Below are 19,039 nucleotides of genomic sequence, written 5' to 3' on the forward strand. Positions count from 1 at the left end.
TGTTTACTTTTACAGGAGATAATGCTGCCCGCTTCTTAATTACAATATCACCTCAAAGTGAGAACAGGCATTCGCATGGTACTGTTGTAGCTGGCATCACAAGTTATTTACGAGCCAGATGTGCTAAAGATTCATATGTCTCTTTATGCTTCGGCCTTCGTTCCAGAGGACATGCTTCCATGCTGATGACGCTAGTTAAAAAAATATGTTAATTAAATTTGTGACTGAACTCTTTGGGGGAGAATTCTATGTCTCCTGCTCTGTTTTACCTGCACTCTGCCATATATTTCATGTATAAAAGTCTCGGATGATAACCCAGCACATGTTGTTCTTTTTAAGAATATTTTCACTGCAAATTTGGCAAAATGCAAAGATGATACCAATGTGAAATTTCTAAAGATAGCTAAAGCACTTGACCCAAGATTTAAGAATCTGAAGTGACTTTCAAAATCTGAGAGGGATGAGGTGTAGAGCATGTTTTCAGAAGTCTTAAAAGAGCAACTCTCTGATGCGGAAACTACAGACCCCAAACCACCAAAACAGAAAATCAACCTTCTGCTGGTGGCATCTGACTCAGATAATGAAAATGAACATCCATCAGTCCACTCTTCTTTGGATCATTATCGAGCAGAACCCATCATCAGCGTGGACGCACATTCTCTGGAATGGTGGTTGAAGCATGAAGGGACATATGAATCTTTAGCGCATCTGGCATGTAAATATCTTGTGATGCCGGCTACAACAGTGCCATGCAAATGCATCTTCTCAATTTCAGGTGACATTGTAAACAAGAAGCAGGCAACATTATCTTCTGCAAATGTAAACATACTTGTTTCTCTTACTGATTGACTGAAGAAGTACTTGTAGGCTCAAAGTTTTACGTTGTTTTATTTTTGAAGGCAGGGGTTTTTTGTACATAAATGTACATTTGTAAGTTCAACTTTCATGATAAAGAAACTGCACTACAGTACTTGTACTAGGTGAATTGAAAAATACTATTTCTTTTGTTTTTTACGGTGCAAATATTTGTAATAAAAAATAAATATAAAGTGAGCACTGTACACTTTGTATTCTGTGTTGTAATTGAAATCAATACATTTTCAAATGTAGAAAACATCCAAAAATATTTAAATTAATGGTATTCTATTGTTTAACAGCACAATTAATCAGGATTAATTTTTTTTAATTGCTTGACAACCCTAGTACTAATATTTCCAGTTCTTCCTCTTTATTTGCCATGCCCCTTATGTTTGTGTACAAACACTTAAGGTGTTGTATAAATTCCATCACTGTTCTCCCTAATTAATCCTATGACCCAATTGTAATTTTCCATTTCCTACCCTCCCACAACATCTAATTTTAAAATTGCCTTTAAAAAAAACAACTACCTATGGGCTTTTGTCACTTGCCCCCTTTTTACCTAGTTTAAAGCCCTCCTCATTAGGTTGGTGAGTGTATCTAAAGATGGTCTTTTCCTTCTTGGTCACATGGACCACATCTATTCCCAGCAGTCCTCCTTCCCGGAGCTGCATCCCATGGTTGAGAAAGCCAAAGTTGCTTCATCTGTTTCTCTGTTCCCTCTCCAATCTTTTGCCTGTCTTGTATAGTTTGATTACAAACTCCTCAAGGAAAGAGACAGTCTTCAATATGTGTTTGGACAGTGCCTAACACAATAGAGTCAGTCTTGGTTAGGGCCTCATAGGTATTACTGTAATACAAATAAATAATGCCACAACTCCTAATGGATCATACAATATCCTTCAACTCTATCGTAGTTCAAGTGACAGCACTTCACACAAGTTGTTTATACTGGTTTGTGAAGGAAATTTGTATGGAGATATGTGAAAAACCAAAGTTAGCTCATTTGTACAGTGTATGTTTATGAAAGTTAAGAAGATAATTAAAGTAGAAATGTTATGCAGCAGTTAACTCATGCTGTTTGGGCCAGTTAAAGCCATCTGGCCTCAGAGTGGCACTTAGGTGTCCTAGCATCTGCCTGCATCTTGCTTTGTTTACGCATAAAGGCATGACAATTTCACAATTTGTGAAATACGCTACACTAATTTATATGTAAATCCTTGCATATGAGCATACAGTATTTCTACATAGTATATTTTCAGGCCCTGGGCTAAGAAAGGCCAAGTATATCATGAAGGCGACATCTTATGTTTACAGGCACCGAATGATTTTGCTATCATGCCCTGCCAGCAAATATGTGTCTGCCAAAACAGTTGTTTGCCAAATGTATAGGCCTAGAGATAAGGGGTCATACTGATTAATACATAGATAACTATAGCAAAGGATCACAGGGAGGGGTTTAAAAAGAAAGTGAGATACACTGAGGAAGCAAGAACTGATTAGAGAATGCAGGACAAAGAAAGCTTGAATGTATTTTTATACTAAATTTCATGACGCTTAAGCTCTGAAATGCTCTTCATTCATGATTTAGCAAGAATGAAGAGAATTTGATAAGTTTCCTTTACTTCTGTTTTCTAGCAGCTTTCACTCATTCGGATAATTTTACAATTATATAATAGTATTACAGTAGTGCCCGGAGATGCCAAATATGTTAGGTGCTGTACAAACATAGGAAGCCAATGCCAGAGAGTTAATAATCTGGAAACAAAAGTGATACAAAGTGTTGTTGAGGAGGGAAGAGGACTACAAGCAAATATACTACAAGTGTAACTTAATTATTCATGTCCTGTTTTCAAGCAAACGCTAATAAGATCCCTCCTCCACAAAGTACTAAGGAAATTCCATACTTAAAATGATTTTCTGCAGCTGCAATAGCTTACCGGAAGTCAGAAAATGAAATCTACAGTCCATACCACTCTAATACTTGTTTATAAAATTATGCATGTCTCTGCTCATAAGTATATTTTCTTACTTTGGTTGTACTAAACAAATATACTTTATTGCCAGAGCAAAGGAGTGGGTCCCATTAGATCCAAAGCCTGATGGTTCCTCAACATCAAAGTTACTTCAAAAGGTTGCTATAGGAAAATTTAGAGAATGCTTGCACAGAGCCCAACTTCAGAGAAACAGCAATAGTATGTCAGACTACCCACTTCTCTGTAAATATTTTATTTAGTAAAATGGATGAGGTTGCTTGCAGGTAACCTCAAAATCATACTCCTATTCTGCAAATCCTCTTTTTTTGGGGTGGTACCATCTATGCTGTATAAAGCAGGGCTTTGGAGCTGTGCTCTGGCTCCACTTCAGCTCCAGGCAAAAACCTGCACCTCCACTGCTCCAGAGCTGCTCCGCGCTCCAGCTCCAGGCTCTGCTCCAAAGCCCTGGTATCAAGTACATATTACAGAGTATGAAGTCTTTTTTCTTCTGTTCTCCTCTTCTCTCCAAATCCCACCCACTGAAATAATAATGCAGCTATTCCCCCAAAAGTTTCTGATGATATTGTAAGTCACCTCAATATTGCTCTTGGACATTTCAGCAAATCCAAGACCTAATTAGAACCTTAATTTATTTACAGAATTTTGTTTGACAGTCAAAATTAACCTAAGTGCAAGATGGGAGAAAATGAATAGATATACTGTATGTTGTTCCCATTGTCCCACTTAAGGTGTACTGGTAAACTACTCTGCACAGCTCAGAAGAACTCGGTACCTTCCAGCAGAGAATGCTACACTGAGTCCAGCTCCACTACTTTAGGAACAGAAGAATGGCCATATTGGGTGAGACAAATGGTCCATCTAGCCCAGTATGCTGTCTTCCAACATTGGATGATGCCAGGTGCTTCAGAGGGAATGAAAAGAACAGGTAATCAAGTGATCCATCCTATTGCCCATTCCCAGCTTCCAGCAAACAGAGCCTAGGAACACTTCAGAGCAGATTTTACCTCTCTGCCCACCCTAGCTAATAGCCATTGATGGATCTATCCTCTATGAACATATCTACCGTATATACTCATCCAAAGCCCAGTCTTATTAATTTCTCCTCATATGGAAGCTGTTCCATACACTTAATCATTTTTGTTGCCCTTCTCTGTACCTTTTCCAATTCCAAAATATCTTTTTGGAGATGGGGCGACCAGATCTGTATACAGTATATTCAAGATGTGGGCGTACCATGAATTTATATAGAGGCAATATATTTTCTGTATTATCGTCTACCCCTTTCCTAAAAATTCCCAACAATCTGTTTGCTTTTTTGACTGCCACTGCACATTGAGTGGATGATTTCAGAGAATTATCCACAATGATGCCAAGATCTCTTTCTTGAATGGTAACAGCTAATTTAGACCCCATCACTGTATATATACAGTTGGGATTATGTTTTCCAATATAGATTACTTTGCATTTATCAATATTGAATTTCATCTGCCATTTTGTTGCCCAGTCACCCAGTTTTGTGAGATTCCTTTGTAATACTTCACAGTCTGCTTTGAACTTAAATATCTTAAGTAGTTTTGTATCATCTGCAAATTTTGCCACCTCACTGTTTATCACTTTTTCCAGATCATTTATGAATATGTTGAACAAGACCAGTCCCAGTACAGACCCCTGGGGGACACCACTATTTACCTCTCTCCATTCTGAAAATTGACCATTTATTCCTACCCTGTTTCCTATCTTTTAACCAGTTACTCATCCATGAGCAGACCTTCCCTCTTATCCTATGACAGATTACTTTGGTGAGGGACCTTGTCAAAGGCCTTCTGAAAATCTAGGTACACAATATCCACTGGATCCCTCTTGTCCACATGCTTGCTGACCCCCTCAATAGCTTTTCAATAGCTGCTTATGCCGAAGTTGACCAATGGCCTTCAAAAGGGGCTAAAACCTCCCCTTCAGACTAAACAAAGCTACTTTCATTGATACCTGGCTAGCAGCTGCAGCCCAGAGTCCCAACCTGCCATCACTGAGCAGCCCAGGTAAAAATATTTTGACTTCATCACACTTCTCTCTACCAGTTTCTGGTTCACTTCTCATTCCATCCATCTTGATAATTCAGCTTTTTAATATTTATTTATGTTTCCAAAGATACAAATGAACTACATTATTTTCTGATGTCACTTGTTTATTTGTACATCAGCTCTGAACCATGCTCAGAGTGCTGACACTCTTTAATTTCCTTTTATCAGTGCATATTGGAGGCTTCCTGTATTATGCTTTCAGATGAGATGTAAAGCAAAATTCCCTAAAGTGGGGTTTATTAGAGATCAATGGAACTTTTTTTGGGAAAGATAGCAAGTAACCCTCATGTCCTGAGGAGGAAGACAGCATAAGTAGTTAAATTCTGTACACTTAAATTACTCCTGTGGATTCAGCTGAGTAAGTCACTTTACTTTTCCTTGAAAAATAATATTGTGCAGAATTGCTGAAGCAGAATGTTGATGAACTTCCACTCCAGAAATGACCACAATTTAGCAATAAGAGGGATTTTCCCTATATAGAGAGTCGTAAGCTCCCCTTCTCATGAAAGGCACTCTTATGGAACACACTGTAATGTAGAGCTATTACACAACTACTATTATCTAGTGATTTGGGCATGAGCAAGTTAAAGGGAGGAAACAGGAAGGATATAAATGTAGTTCTGACCTCCTTTATAGTTTACTTGCAGCAATTAGAGAAAATTGCCAGTGTCCACAGATGGGTAACAAAATATTATAGCTGCCACCACAGTTACCATAATAAGTTCATATGCATGTGTTTTATAGACTGTTTTAAATTCTTAAGAACCAACTAGAGATGAAAATTCACTCTGTCCTTTTCATCTCTACCAAAAAATTGTTTTCTCTAGCATGGATAATGGTTTGAAATCTCCACAGTCAAGGAAACGTAAGGGGATAAATGCAAGTGGTAACTAAATAGTGACTGCTTCAAGAGGGTTCTTTTGTTTTGTTTTGGTAATAAGAACCAATATTAAAGAGAAAGGAAGCTTCTGGAACACTGAGGGGTGGGGGAGAACACAAAACACAAAAAGAATTAAGTGCCATCTAAACATCACTCTTATGACATTTAACACTGTTAATTCAAGGCTATTTACTCAAGCTGTTTAGTTTGAAATATTTCTTGTATTGTCATGAAATATTCATTCTCATTAAAATGCTGCAAAAATCCCTCATCAAGAGTAAACAGTAGACTTGAAAAAATGCCTTAAACCTAATTTAAAATGACTGCCTTCTTCTTCAAATGGGTGACACTTAGTAGATTGCTTTTTTTCCCCTCCCTTTGTAACATTTAAGGCTAACCATTGACTCTCACTACACTTCTACCTCGATATAACGCTGGACTCGGGAGCCAAAAATCTTACCACGTTATAGGTGAAACCGTGTTATATCGAACTTGATTTGATCCACCAGAGTGCGCAGCCCCACCCCTCCCAGAGCACTGCTTTACCGCATTATATCCGAATTAGTGTTATATAGGGTGGCGTTATAATGGGGTAGAGGTGTATATGTAAATATTGAGGAATATGAAAGATTGTCTAAACACAATATGAACATATCAATAAATAAACCATTGAAACAGGCTTCTTTGTCTATGAATTTCTTAACATTGTTGCTGGCTGTGGAAAGTGCCAACAGTGCCTTTTTAAGGGGACTTAAAATTTAACCCACATACTATCAAGCCTTAAGTACTTCAGGATGACAGGGAAAATAAATCTTCAGATATAAAATGGGAATCAAGATAGTCCCAAAGATGAAAGGGAAATGAGGAGGTAAAAGAGGAGGAAGAAGGGAAGAGCAAGAGACAAATGGGAAGAACAAGGGCAGAAACCTGCAACACAAAAACAAAACAAAAACAAAAAAACCAACCACAAAACACTATATGAAAGTAAAACATGACTTAAGCCCAAAAGTTTACTTTGTATAACATTTTTGATACACATTATATGAAAAAATATATTCTAGTTAAATCAGATATAAGGGATGGAAAAGGCCTATTAAGCAAAACAGCTCGTCTCTCCTCACTTCCATTTAGCCAGCGCAGGATTAGTTCCCTACAGTAAATTCAACTGCAGTTGAATTGGTTGATCTAATATATATAAAAAATATTCTAAACGATCAATCCACCACTTCCTCTGGGAGACTATTCCCCAGTTCAACAGATCTTATTGTCAGCAATATTTACCCTTAATGGTCAGTTTAGAGATTTTCCTTTGCTCATTTTATGATGTCTGGCCAGCCTATGCAATTCACCTCCCACCTGGGGAGTTAACACCCTTCAGATACCCTCAGTTACTACATCAGCCACCCCAACCCTTTATTAGTATCCAGCCAAGTTATAGATATTTAACTCTTTCTTCCTTATAAGCTCTCCAGTCCCTTTAATCATTTTTATCTCCTGATACCCACAGTTCATCTCCATATTTGGGAAATCAAGATGCCAAGGAACCATATTAACACAAACACACGTCCGCCTCTTAACAATGATACATAGCTCTAACTCCTTTAAACATTCCTCCTAAATAATCAATGCTCCCAGATCTCTTAAATCATTTTCACTGCTCTGCATCCTCCAGTCTGTCCCAGTCACACCCCTCCCCACACAGCACCCTTCTGCCACATCTTAGCCATGACATATTCAGTTCTTTCCTTCTCCCAAGTCAGCCCCTTCAGTCCTTCAATCGTTTTCATTTTTGTTGTTGCTCTGGGGACTCCACCCCACCTACATCTTCAGGGCATGGAACTGCCCAGGGAGGGCATCGTATTCCAGGCACGTTCCTCAACATCAAAAGAAAGAAAATAGCCCTTATTAGTATAGGGCAAGGCAGACGGGGGGGTGTCTGAAAGGGGTCCGGTGAACTGGGGCGTCCCCACGTTACACACCTTGGGGGACGGAGGGTTTATAACACAGGGGGTGGGGGACCACAGCTTGCCAAGCCCCCAGATCCCTTTAGCCCTGCCCAGCTGGGCCATTAACCACCTCGCCCAACCCCTGCCTGCCCCTCCCCTGCTCACAGGCACCCAGGATGCCTAGCACCCACCTTGAGAGTGGGATACTCCTGCACCTTCAAAGTCATTGAGAGCTGAGCAGCTGATTCCTGCACCGCCATCTTGGATTGGGCACCAACCTCCTCCCGCCCCCTCCCCGCGCAGAGCCCAAAAGAGCTACCTACAGCGCGCGTTGCATGGTGGGCAATAAAGGACTTCCTCCTCCTTCCTTTCCCCCGCCCCTCTCGTCCCTGATGGAGACGGGCTGAACCAACAGATTACCTCTCCCCCTCTCAAAGCCGGGTGGTATGAACCACTGGACAGTGGCGGTGGAAGAGAAAGGGAGAGAGTATTCATCCAATCGTTGCATCCCTTTCGCATCTATCACTTCATAAGCTTTGTCCCGCCTCTAACTTGTGAAAGCGTGTTTGATTGGATGATACATGGGACTGGGCGACTAGCCACAGAGACAAATCAGGGAGAGCTACGCATTCTCGTAGGCGGGGATTACATCTACGATTGACAGTATTATTTTCCAATCAAGCTATCCAGACTTTCATTCGGCCCAATCAGTATCTCCTTTCTGTTTGGGTGGGCGGGACGTAAAAGTACATTTTTATGGTGAGTTAAAGAGGAGGTTTTAACTACCCCCAAAGTGTCCAGAGGGGCGGGATGCACCGCCAGCGAAGCCTGGAAGGGTTCTCCAGCTGTGTCCACTTCGATTGGCAGGCAGAGGGGCCAATGCACGCAGCAGACACGAGGACGGACACAGCGATGAGCGAATGGGAAGCGAGGGTGGCTAGGAAGGGCGGGTCGTTGTGAGCCGCCTCGATTGTTGCCGGAGTTTGTGCGTGGGGAGGCCGGGAGGGGGTGATCCCTAGTAAGTCGCGTAGGGAGGAGCGGAGTGAGGCGAAGGCGGCGGGAAGAGGTTTAAATAGCGGAGACAGCGTGAGTCCTCTTCCCCTCAGCTCATCCCGGAGCGGGGACTCCCTCCTCCCCTCTCCTCTCCCCTACCGCGACCCGGTCCCTTCGGCGGGGTAGCCGCTGGCGGGCGTGTGTCCGGGGCGTGTGGGTGCCCAGGCGCCGGGAGGGAGGCGGTTCTCGCCCCCCCCCCCCTGCAGGTTCCAGTCCGGCTGGGCCGCTGGTGGCGTGGTGCCCTCTGCCCCCGAGCTGCGTCAGTTTCCTTGCCGGAGCGCCGGGAGGGGAGAGCGGGGCCCCCTCGGGAGGCCGCCTTCGCCCCCACCCTGCCCCGCTGCTGGAAGGGGCGGGCAGGGCTCCTCCCGCTGCTGCGCCAGCGCCGGGGGAACCGCTCGCCTCCGTCAGGCCGTGCGCTGCCGGGGCTAGCGGAAGGTGCCCCCTACCCATCCCTGAGCCACCTGGCCGCAGACCTGGCCCGGCGCCGCTCACTTTCCGTCGACAGCCTGGCTGAGTCCGGTGCGCTGCCGGCAGGGTCCCCCGGCCGCCTGGCAGGGAGAGACGCCCCCTTCCGAGCTGCCTGGAGCACTAACCCCTGAGAGCGGGAGAGTCTGCCACCCTCCCCGCCTCTTGCCCCAGCTGTGACGGGAAATGGTGCTTGTTCCAGGCTTAGACAGTAAATAGTTCCCTGTCCCGCTTCACTCGGCTCCTGGCTGTCAGTGGGTTGCCAATTTAGATCGGACATATTCCTGTAGGTTTCATCACATGACGTAATCTTTAATTAAAGATTAGTCTTTAATTCCTGGAGACTCCAGAATAATCCTGGAGATTTAGCAACCCTAGTGTGTTACCATGTAAGAAGGGCTGGAACCTGCAGTTTTACTCCCCTTGATTTCCTGTGGGAGTAGCTAGTCACATGAGAGTTTTAGCAGAATCAGGACCTGAACCAGCGGCTCTCTGGTAGTGATCTGAGGACTAGCAGACTTTATGGTCTGCAGAATGAAACATTTTGAGGCTACCTTTTTAGGATTTTACATAACACTCATAAGTGGTTTCTGAGCACTTTGGTGGGTTGGGATTAGAAATGCCCCTTGAGACCCTGGGAAAATCTTGCTCTGAGGAATTAGCCTGCAGAATGAAAAAAAGATGGAGAACCACTGATCGAAAAGTTGGATGTGACGGGAAAGGTTGTTATAAGCTGTTTTTACTCCATTGAAGTCTATGGCAAAACTCCTATTGACTTCAGTGGTGCAGGAAGCTGTCTTGTATGACCCTTACGTTTTGGAGAAGTGCACCTTATTGATTAACATCATGGTCCAAGGTTTAAAAGTGCATGTATATGCAACGTCCATGAATAGTGACAGTGACTTTGCTGCCCTTCCTGGTTAAAGTTTAGCTGCATTATTTCTGTTAACCTTTAGAGGATTGTATTTAATGAAAACCACAAATACTGCCAAGAAAAAGAGCAGTTTACTTTCATAGTGTTAAAATTTCAAAATATACTTCAATGAAGGCTAGAAAATACAGCATGTTCTAAAACATGTTACCTAATAAATTATAACAAACATGATTTTAAACAGGACTTTTTACCTTGTGTAGACAAGGCAAGTGATGATTAAAAATGTGTGACTGGTTGTAGTTAAACTTACCATGGTGCTTAGCACTGACCACAACCAACAGGATTTTAAACATGATTTGCCCTATCTCCCTCCATTAGGTGCAAAGTCCTGTTTATAATTATGTTAATTTAAAAAAAAATGTACAGTTGTATTTTGATCCCTCTGGCCCCTGCTGCCTCCTCTGCTTTCCCCCGCCCCCATCACCTTTAGCCACTGATGCCTCCCCTGGCTCCTCACTGCCCCCCTTGGGACTCTCCATTGACCTCAGGACCCTGCTCTTCCCTCCCCCCCACCCCATTACCCTGAGCTTCCTTCCACAGCCTCCCACCCCAGGCTCACCCCACTTCTTGCCTCTTGACCACAGCGCCTGGTAAGGCCGGCCCTGCTGAAACCCTGCCACCCTGGGTTGAAGCCTTCCCCCAAAGCCCCTTGGCTGAATTGGTGGGGAAAGGGAGGCTGAAGCCCACCCTTAGAGTCCCATGGCTGACAGGGGGGGGGTTGGCTGAAGCCCTCTCCTGGAGCCCCTCAGCACTGTTGGGAGGGGCCAGTGCTTTGCCCTCTCCCCCATCTCTGTCCAGGAGGCTATCCTGGCCACAGGAAACCCCTTGGTGGCCACATTTGAGAAACGCTGCCCTACAGGCCTGATCCTGCATCTGGATCTGCATGGCTGGACCTCAATTGACTTTAATGAGGCTCCATGCAGGTACAGGGGTTTCAGTGGGTCAAGCTGAAAGATTGGAGTCTTAGGCAGGTAGATAGTGCTATGTAAAGGTGTGTGTACACACTATCATGTTCTTCCTATCTTCTTCATGTAGGTATGAAATATATACACATTTTTTAAAGATTCTTTAAGAGAAATTTTTATGCTAGACTATGTGAGTTCAGTAGTTAATTATCACTAAGGACATGGAAAGAAAAATTAGCAAACGGTGGATATTTTGTTGTAAATTAGGCTAATGTGTGAAATATGTAGCTACTGAACATTTTTATATATATATATTTTTTTTTTCATGTAATTTATTTTGCTGTGTATATTTAGTTATGTCTACAAATCTTAATTGTACCATATTTTTGATATGTGATTTTATGCTTAATGGTGATCTTCAACAATATGCAAAATGACAGTATTTCACAAATATAAAGTGATTATATGCATATGTGTGCAAAGTGAGACAACCTTTGTCCTGTAGAACTATTGGTGAATGTTTGTCGAAATTAGTAGTCAAAATTGAAGAGGTTTGCTCAATGGAAACAGATGGCTGCGCCACCATCATGTCACAGAAAACAGCATGAATTCTTAGTTTAACACAAGAGGGAGCATGTCTAATCTTTAACCTTTAAATATTGCAACTTCACAGAGAGAGCTTTAATTGTTGAATGTCAACTAATTTATGTTCTAGGTGGCATGGTTAAATATTTATACAGCCTATATGTGCATTGTTGGCATGTTTTCAATTTAAGGTTGTTGCAGCTATTAGTTCATCATGCACATAGTGGCATAGAGGGTGTGTGGACTAGAACTAAATTAATGTCTCAAATATTTAAACTTATGTTAAAGAAAATGGAGTGGTCAGTAAGTTCCTGCTGTAATTAAAATTAATGAATTATGTTGTTCATATACAGAAATGGATCTTTGATTTTAATGATAAAATAATAAACTTTGTTTTCAAGTTTCCTCTGATTACCCCCGTTCCAAAATTATGGAGCCCAAGTTTAATTTTAATAGAGTTGTGATTAATGCAGAACAAGTCTGTGTATACAATGGTTAGCTCTTAAATAGTATCATTGTGTAATTCTTACAAAAGCCAGGGAGTGTAAATTTGGAGTATATTAAGAAGGATGTGTATGTCCATAACTTGTTTGTTTCTCTCTGTCCTATAGCTAGATGATATAAAAAAAGAACTATTAGATTCATTATTTTATTTTGAATTTGTATTTCCAGGTTTTGATGATCATCCTTTTCAAATAGTTTATTAATAGGAATGAACAGTTAATTGTAATAAGTACTGTAGTGCAATCTCTTTTTATAATGAAAGTTGAACTTACAAGTGTAGAATTATGTACAAAAAATACTGCATTCAAAAATAAAACAATGTAAAACTTTAGAGCCTACAAGTCCACTCAGTCCTACTTCTTGTTCAGCCAGTTGCTCAGATAAACAAGTTTGTTTACATTTGCAAGAGATAATGCTGCCTGCTTCTTGTTTACAATATCACCTGAAAGTGAGAACAGGCATTCACATTGCACAGTCGTAGCTGGTGTTGCAAGATATTTATGTGACAGATGCACTAAGGATTCATATGTCCCCTCATGCTTCAACCAGCACTCCAGAGGACATGCGTCCATGCTAATAACAGGTTCTGCTCGATAACAATCCAAAGCAGTGCGGACTGACACATGTTCATTTTCATCACCTGAGTCAGATGCCACCAGCATGTGGTTTGGGTTTTGTAGTTTCCACATCAGAGTGTTGCTCTTTTAAGACTTCTGAAAGCATGCTCTACACCTCATCCTTCTCAGATTTTGGAAGGCACTTCAGATTCTGAAACCTTGAGTCGAGTGATTTAGCTGTCTTTAGAAATCTCACATTAGTACCTTCTTTGTTTTGTCAAATCTGCAGTGAAAGTGTTCTTAAAATGAACAACATGTGCTGGGTCATCATCTAAGACTGCTATAACATGAAATATATGGCAGGATGCAGGTAAAACAGAGTAGGAGACATACAATTCTCCCCCAAGGAGTTCAGTCACAAATTTAATTAATGCATTATTTTTTTAACGAACATCATCAGCTTGGAAGCATGTCCTCTGGAATGGTGGTCGAAGCATGAAGGGGCATACGGATGATTAGCATAACTGGCAAGTAAATACTTTGCAGTGCCGGCTACAAAAATGCCATGTGAATGCCTGTTCTCACTTTCATGTGACGTAAATAAGAAGCAGGCAGCATTATCTCTCGTAAATGTAAACAAACTTGTTTGTCTTATTGATTGGCTGAAAAAGTAGGACTGAGTGGACTTGTAGGCTCTAAAGCTTTATATTGTTTTGTTTTTGAGTGCAGTTATGTAACAAAAAAAATCTACACTTGTAAGTTGCCCTTACATGATAAAGAGATTGCACTACAGTACTTGTTTGAGTTGAATTGAAAAATACTATTTCTTTTGTTTGCCATTTTACAGTGCAAATATTTGTAATAAAAATTAATAATATAAAGTGACCACTGTCAACTTTGTATACTGTGTTGTAATTGAAGTCAATTATATTTAAAAATGTAGAAAAACATCCACAAATATTTAATACATTTCACTTGGTATTCTGTTTAACGGTGTGATTAAACCTGTGATTAATTGACAGTCCTATTAAAAATGTTAAATACTCTACATACTACCTAGTAGACTAAAACAGAAGCCTCCCTTTTACTCTGTTGGCAATAACTATATTGTTAATTATATATTTAATGTGTATATTATGACCATCCAGTTGGCTTAATCTCAGCTACATGGGAGGATGGGAGATCTAACTTTTTCTAGGGTGGAAATTGTGAACAAATAATAATATTAACAGCGTGCACAATGTTATACATAACGTGGAGACATGGTGCGTACTAGAGTGACTTGCCATATACACCTCTACCCTGATATAACGCGACCTGATATAACACGAATTTGGATATAACACGGTAAAGCAGCGCTCCGGGGGGGCAGGGCTGCACACTCCGGCGGATCAAAGTAAGTTTGATATAACACGGTTTCACCTATAATGCAGTAAGATTTTTTGGCTCCTGAGGACAGCATTATATCGGGGTAGAAGTGTACAATGATTTGGTAGTGACAGAGTGTTTATATGTGGCAGAGAAGAAGCAGAATGGACTATATGGATCTCAAATACTTCTTGGTGGATGTTCAAGCAACCATTATGTTTTTGGGAAGTTGGGAGGAATAGTGTTTTGGAGAAATAATGACCCACACTCCTCCTTGGACTGCTAACAGGGAGCGTTTGAGTAGATATGAATCCACTAACACTGCCTATTGATAGGAGAATATAGCCCCAAGAAATGGATTGTCGTGGCCTTTGGCCATGTTTATTTTTGTAATGTATCTTTTGATTTGAAGGGGATTTTAAAATGAAAAGTAATGCTTCAGAATAAGGGACTGGTAGAAAGCAAAATGACAGAATTTGAATGACTTAATAGTGATATTCTGAGTTTCTGCATTAGTGAGGTGAGGGTTATATTGGCTTACACCCATTCCATTGAACTGAGGAATGACGGAATGTACACTTTGGTTTCTGTATCTGAGGTGGTGTTTTACTTTGCCCTGTCAATCCATGTATGTTTACATTTTACAAAAAAAAAAAGTACTAGTATTTGAATAGAATTCAGTGCTTGTTTTGCAGTTGTGACAATTGACTTGTAATTATGAAAGGACTGTTGTTCCTTGGTTATGGGTATATAGGATGAACAATCCTAATAAAGATGTGCATTAAAAGCAAAAGCTATGAAGTTGCAACTGTGTCCTGGCTATTTAGTCATCTATATGAAATAAGTTGTCCATCTTAGTCAAGTTTTCATGGGTCAATTATCCACGCCATAAAACGATCACCAGTTCAGTCGTTGACTCCAATTGGTCAAAGATTGAATAAGAGTACAGATTGGCTTGCCTTGTCACCCCTTAGAGCAGCATTGTAAAGGAGCCATTGCAGAGTAAACAAAAATTATGTTCAGCCACCTTACCATGATGATGATGACATTTTACTTGTCTGTCAGAAAAAGTATTTGCTTCCAAAAGTGGTGTGAGTAGAATTTTACAAAGCTGCCTTAGAGGATTAGTGATGACACACGTTGTCAAGGGCCACTGTCTGTGCTGACCAGCTCTTTGAATAGACAACTTAATATCTCCAGGACTAGCCGATACATTCACTTAAAAGTTCTTTAAAAGTTATTGTGTATTCCAGGGGTAGGCCTATGGCACGTGTGCCGAAGGCAGCAGCACTCAAGCTGATTTTCAGTGGCACTCACACTGCCCAGGTCCTGGCCACCAGTCCAGGTGACTCTGCATTTTAATTTAATTTTAAATTAAGCTTCTTAAACAGTTTAAAAACCTTATTTACTTTACATACAGCAATAGTTTAGTTATATATTATAGACTTATAGAAAGAGACCTTCTAAAAATGTTAAATTATATTACTGGCACGCGAAACCTTAAATTAGAGTGAATAAATGAAGACGCAGCACACCACTTCTGAAAGGTTGCCGACCCCTGGTGTATTCAGACTACCCAGTTTTCAAATATTAATATTTATTATTCTGTTTTTTATAAAAAGTAAAGCACCAGATTCACATTGTAGATCAAAGGTCTGTGAAATTTTATTTTTAAAAATGAATGTTGGAAAAGTGCAAATAAGGCTTCCAGAGTTGATAAAATGGGTGTACTTTTGTGCCCCTAAAACTTTTTGAATAGTCTAAATGGATGTTTTAAAAATATATAAAAGAAAAATATCACTCTTTTTAGCTAAGAGCAATTTTTTGCTGGCTTGAGTTATAACCCCCTGAAAATAGGGGTTTAGAATGGAAGTGCTGACACAGCCTAAACTATAGAGCAGTGTCCTTCGTGCTGCTGTAATAATTGCCCGGACAGCGTTTTCTGCTTTCCTATTACTGTGCTTTGTTTCTCTCTAATTCACTATTTTTTAAACTTTTTGAGAAGTTTGATATTATTTAGAGCACACAAAGTGCGTGGAATAACCTGAGGAGTAAAATTGTTCGGCAGCATGGACTTGTTAATCTCAGCCTGATCTTGTCAGTAACAGCAGAGCAGAGGGAGAGGGAGAGGAACTCCGGCTGGGGCAGCGCTCCAAAGGTTTGTCTGTTATTTTATGGCTAAATTACGTCTCAGCACCAAACTATTAAGTATGCGGAGTGTTGTTTGTAATCTGTAGATTCCGCAGTTGCGAAAATGTGGGTGTTTAGCTGTATTGTTCGTTTGCAACGGGGAAGATTTGCCTGTGTGTGTATGGAAGAGAGCGAGTGTGTTACGATCTGGGAAACGCTGAAGAAGAAGAAACCCTGTTGGTTCTCCATGCAAATGACCGCTTTGGTTGTAACAAAAGCCTTGATGTTGGGCTTGGAAAAATGATCTGACAGTGTAACAACCCCAGGCCACTTTCGCCATGTTTTTGTTTATTCATGTTTCATTCCGTTTTCCGTAGCTATCTCACAGATGTTTCCAATTTCACTGTTTTTACACCGTCGAGCCTCCTTTTTTGGAGTTAGCAGTAAAATGTGTGAAAGAATGTTAACAAAACAGAGAGGTGTTGCAGATGTTTATACTTTAGTTCTTGCGTTGCGCTTGACGGTATTGGCAGAGGGATACAGTACATATGAAGGAACGTCAGAAGCATCGGTTTTAACTACCGAGCTTGTAATTTCTAAATGTGCCCATTGTAACTTGAATTTTAACATAAGCAGATGAAGTGAACACGTTCCTGATACAATATGTCCAGTTAGTATCCTTTTTGGTTGTTACTATTTCTGGGGGGAAAGATACAAAATAAGAGCGAGGAAAGGAATATATGTGACACAACATGTATGCTCCTAGATAAACTCCTGCCATCTCGGAGTGCCTTTAAATATTTGAACAGCTTCTGTTAAGTCAAATAAAATTGGTTACCATGAGAAACAAAAAAGTATAATAGAATAGTTTAAACAGACAAATGAAAACGTTAACAAGGAATTGCTTTAGAAATATTAATAGAATGGTAGTAGTGGGGAAAATCGTTTAAACAGAATTAGTAGTAACACATTTAAACCTTTTAGCCACTGAGGAACCTGGAAAACGCTCGCTCTCTGCCCCCTCCCCCCAGAAATAACCTGCAGAGATGAATGATGAATCTTAATGTCACATATATTGATATATTGAAAGGTAATTTGTCTATTAACCACATACAAACAATTTGCTTATAAAATTGCATGCTTGTTGAACATATCAAGACATACAAATATAAAACCTTTAAATTTTAAAGGATAAAATGATTCAATGTCCAGCGCTACTGTTTACATCAAATGTGTTACCTATGGTGAGATGGAAAGTTACTTAAATCCTCCCCCGCTATGCATATGTGGCTCTCATCATTTCTCTTCATAGATTGGAGATTAAAGAGAAAAGGATTACAGAATGTAGAGAATTTTTTTAGCAGAAGACCTGTAGCCTTGCCCTGGGAATTAACATTGAAGAGGCTTTTAAGGAGGGGCAGGACTGAGGTAAACATTTTAGTTGTAGTGTGTAGTCGTAATAATTCTAGAAATGGATCTTTCTTGTTGGTTCTGAATGGTCACCAGCCAATTTTATAAGTGTTCACATAAGAGACTCGAATCAGTCTTTTATATGTTTAATAACGATAAAGAACCTTCCTGCCCCAACAAAAGCAAAACAAAAAACTTTGCATAGATTTTTGTCACTAAGTAACAATATGGGTAAAGCCTGTTATTCTATGCATTGTATTCACTTTTTTTTAGTTTTTCTAAAATAAAGCATTTTTGTTTATTGTCTGAAAATAAAGCTTTGAATGGCTTCTGTATTTTAAAACATTAATATGATTCCTGTATAAATATTTTTTATTCTTTCTAAAATGTTGACAGTATCTAATGGAAAATGGCCTATGAGGTGAAAGAAGTTTAAATAAAACCAGAAATTTGATTTATGGCCAGTCTTTATTGTGGGAATTAAGAATACAGCCTAACAGACTTTGACGATGTTCCTACTCCTGCTTCAGCTGAGAAGTAGTGAAGGTGCTATGTTACACTTTTTGCAAAAGTGTTTCAGCTGATGAAGCAGATCATTTCATAGGGTAATATGGACAGGAATGTTATGCTTATTTGTTTGGAGAAAAGTTGCTGATCATACTGACTCTTGAAGGAATGGGACAAAGAAGAGACGCTAAGTGGAGATACTAGTTACTGATTAGCTGTGTGGAATATGGAAAGAATATGGACATTTTTCTTTTAATGGTTAATCTATTGTGATAAAGTTTGGGGAAAACATTGTTATTATTACAAATAAAAATATTTTTTGTAAAAATAAAAAGATACACACTTTTAATGTACTGGTGGAAGATTTGACTTTTTAAAGTACACAGTAGAACTAATAGATCAGCATAGTCCCTCCTGGACTTTATCAGTAGCAAACCTTATAAGCATCTTAAATGTTTTATTGGGACTCTTTCTCAGCCTCCTGTGTCAAGACATAATCCCACTTTTTCTCCTCCCAACTCCTGGTATCTGTTATGATACCTGTGATTAGAAAGTCCTGAATTATCTCGATGAAACAGCATTCAGTGAAAACACATGAAATTGAACTGCTTAGATTGGAAGGTTGTTCAGAGTAGTGCTCAGAATTATTAAAACATATTTACAAATTAGTGTGAGTCACATTGCTGAAACTGTATTACAATACAAAAATAATATTTAACACAATTATTGCAGTTCCACGAAAGCATTTAAGAAATACCATTAGTTGTGTTATGCGCTGCATGGTGTGGGTGTGTACATGGGTTTTTTTGTTTTTTTCTTTATTTGAGGAGTGGGAGTAAAAAAAACCAAAAAAACCTCA

At 40.1% G+C, this 19,039-nt stretch overlaps 1 protein-coding gene and 1 long non-coding RNA gene across 6 annotated transcripts in view; one reads left to right on the plus strand and one right to left on the minus strand.

Moving 5' to 3' along the window:
* MAEA (macrophage erythroblast attacher, E3 ubiquitin ligase) overlaps nt 1–8,321 on the minus strand; it is a 106,862-nt gene extending 98,541 nt beyond the window's left edge. The window contains exon 1 of one of the 5 annotated variants that reach the window (XM_039541241.1): nt 8,183–8,321. In XM_039541241.1, the coding sequence (XP_039397175.1) occupies nt 8,183–8,281 (99 nt within the window). In that variant the 5' untranslated portion in view covers nt 8,282–8,321. Of the gene's footprint in view, nt 1–7,953 lie in introns of all 5 variants that reach the window. The other 4 variants (XM_039541242.1, XM_039541240.1, XM_039541243.1 and 1 more) reach the window with 4 other exon arrangements.
* Nucleotides 8,322–8,725: 404 nt separating this feature from the next.
* On the plus strand, nt 8,726–18,460 carry LOC120406405. Its single transcript, XR_005599253.1, has 4 exons — nt 8,726–8,848; nt 16,139–17,353; nt 17,576–17,691; nt 18,070–18,460. It is a non-coding gene; the product is annotated as an uncharacterized LOC120406405 (long non-coding RNA).
* Nucleotides 18,461–19,039: the final 579 nt, after the last annotated feature.

The sequence above is a fragment of the Mauremys reevesii genome, linkage group 5 (assembly GCF_016161935.1).
Source record: "Mauremys reevesii isolate NIE-2019 linkage group 5, ASM1616193v1, whole genome shotgun sequence".
In the NCBI taxonomy this organism is placed as follows: Eukaryota; Metazoa; Chordata; order Testudines; family Geoemydidae; genus Mauremys; species Mauremys reevesii.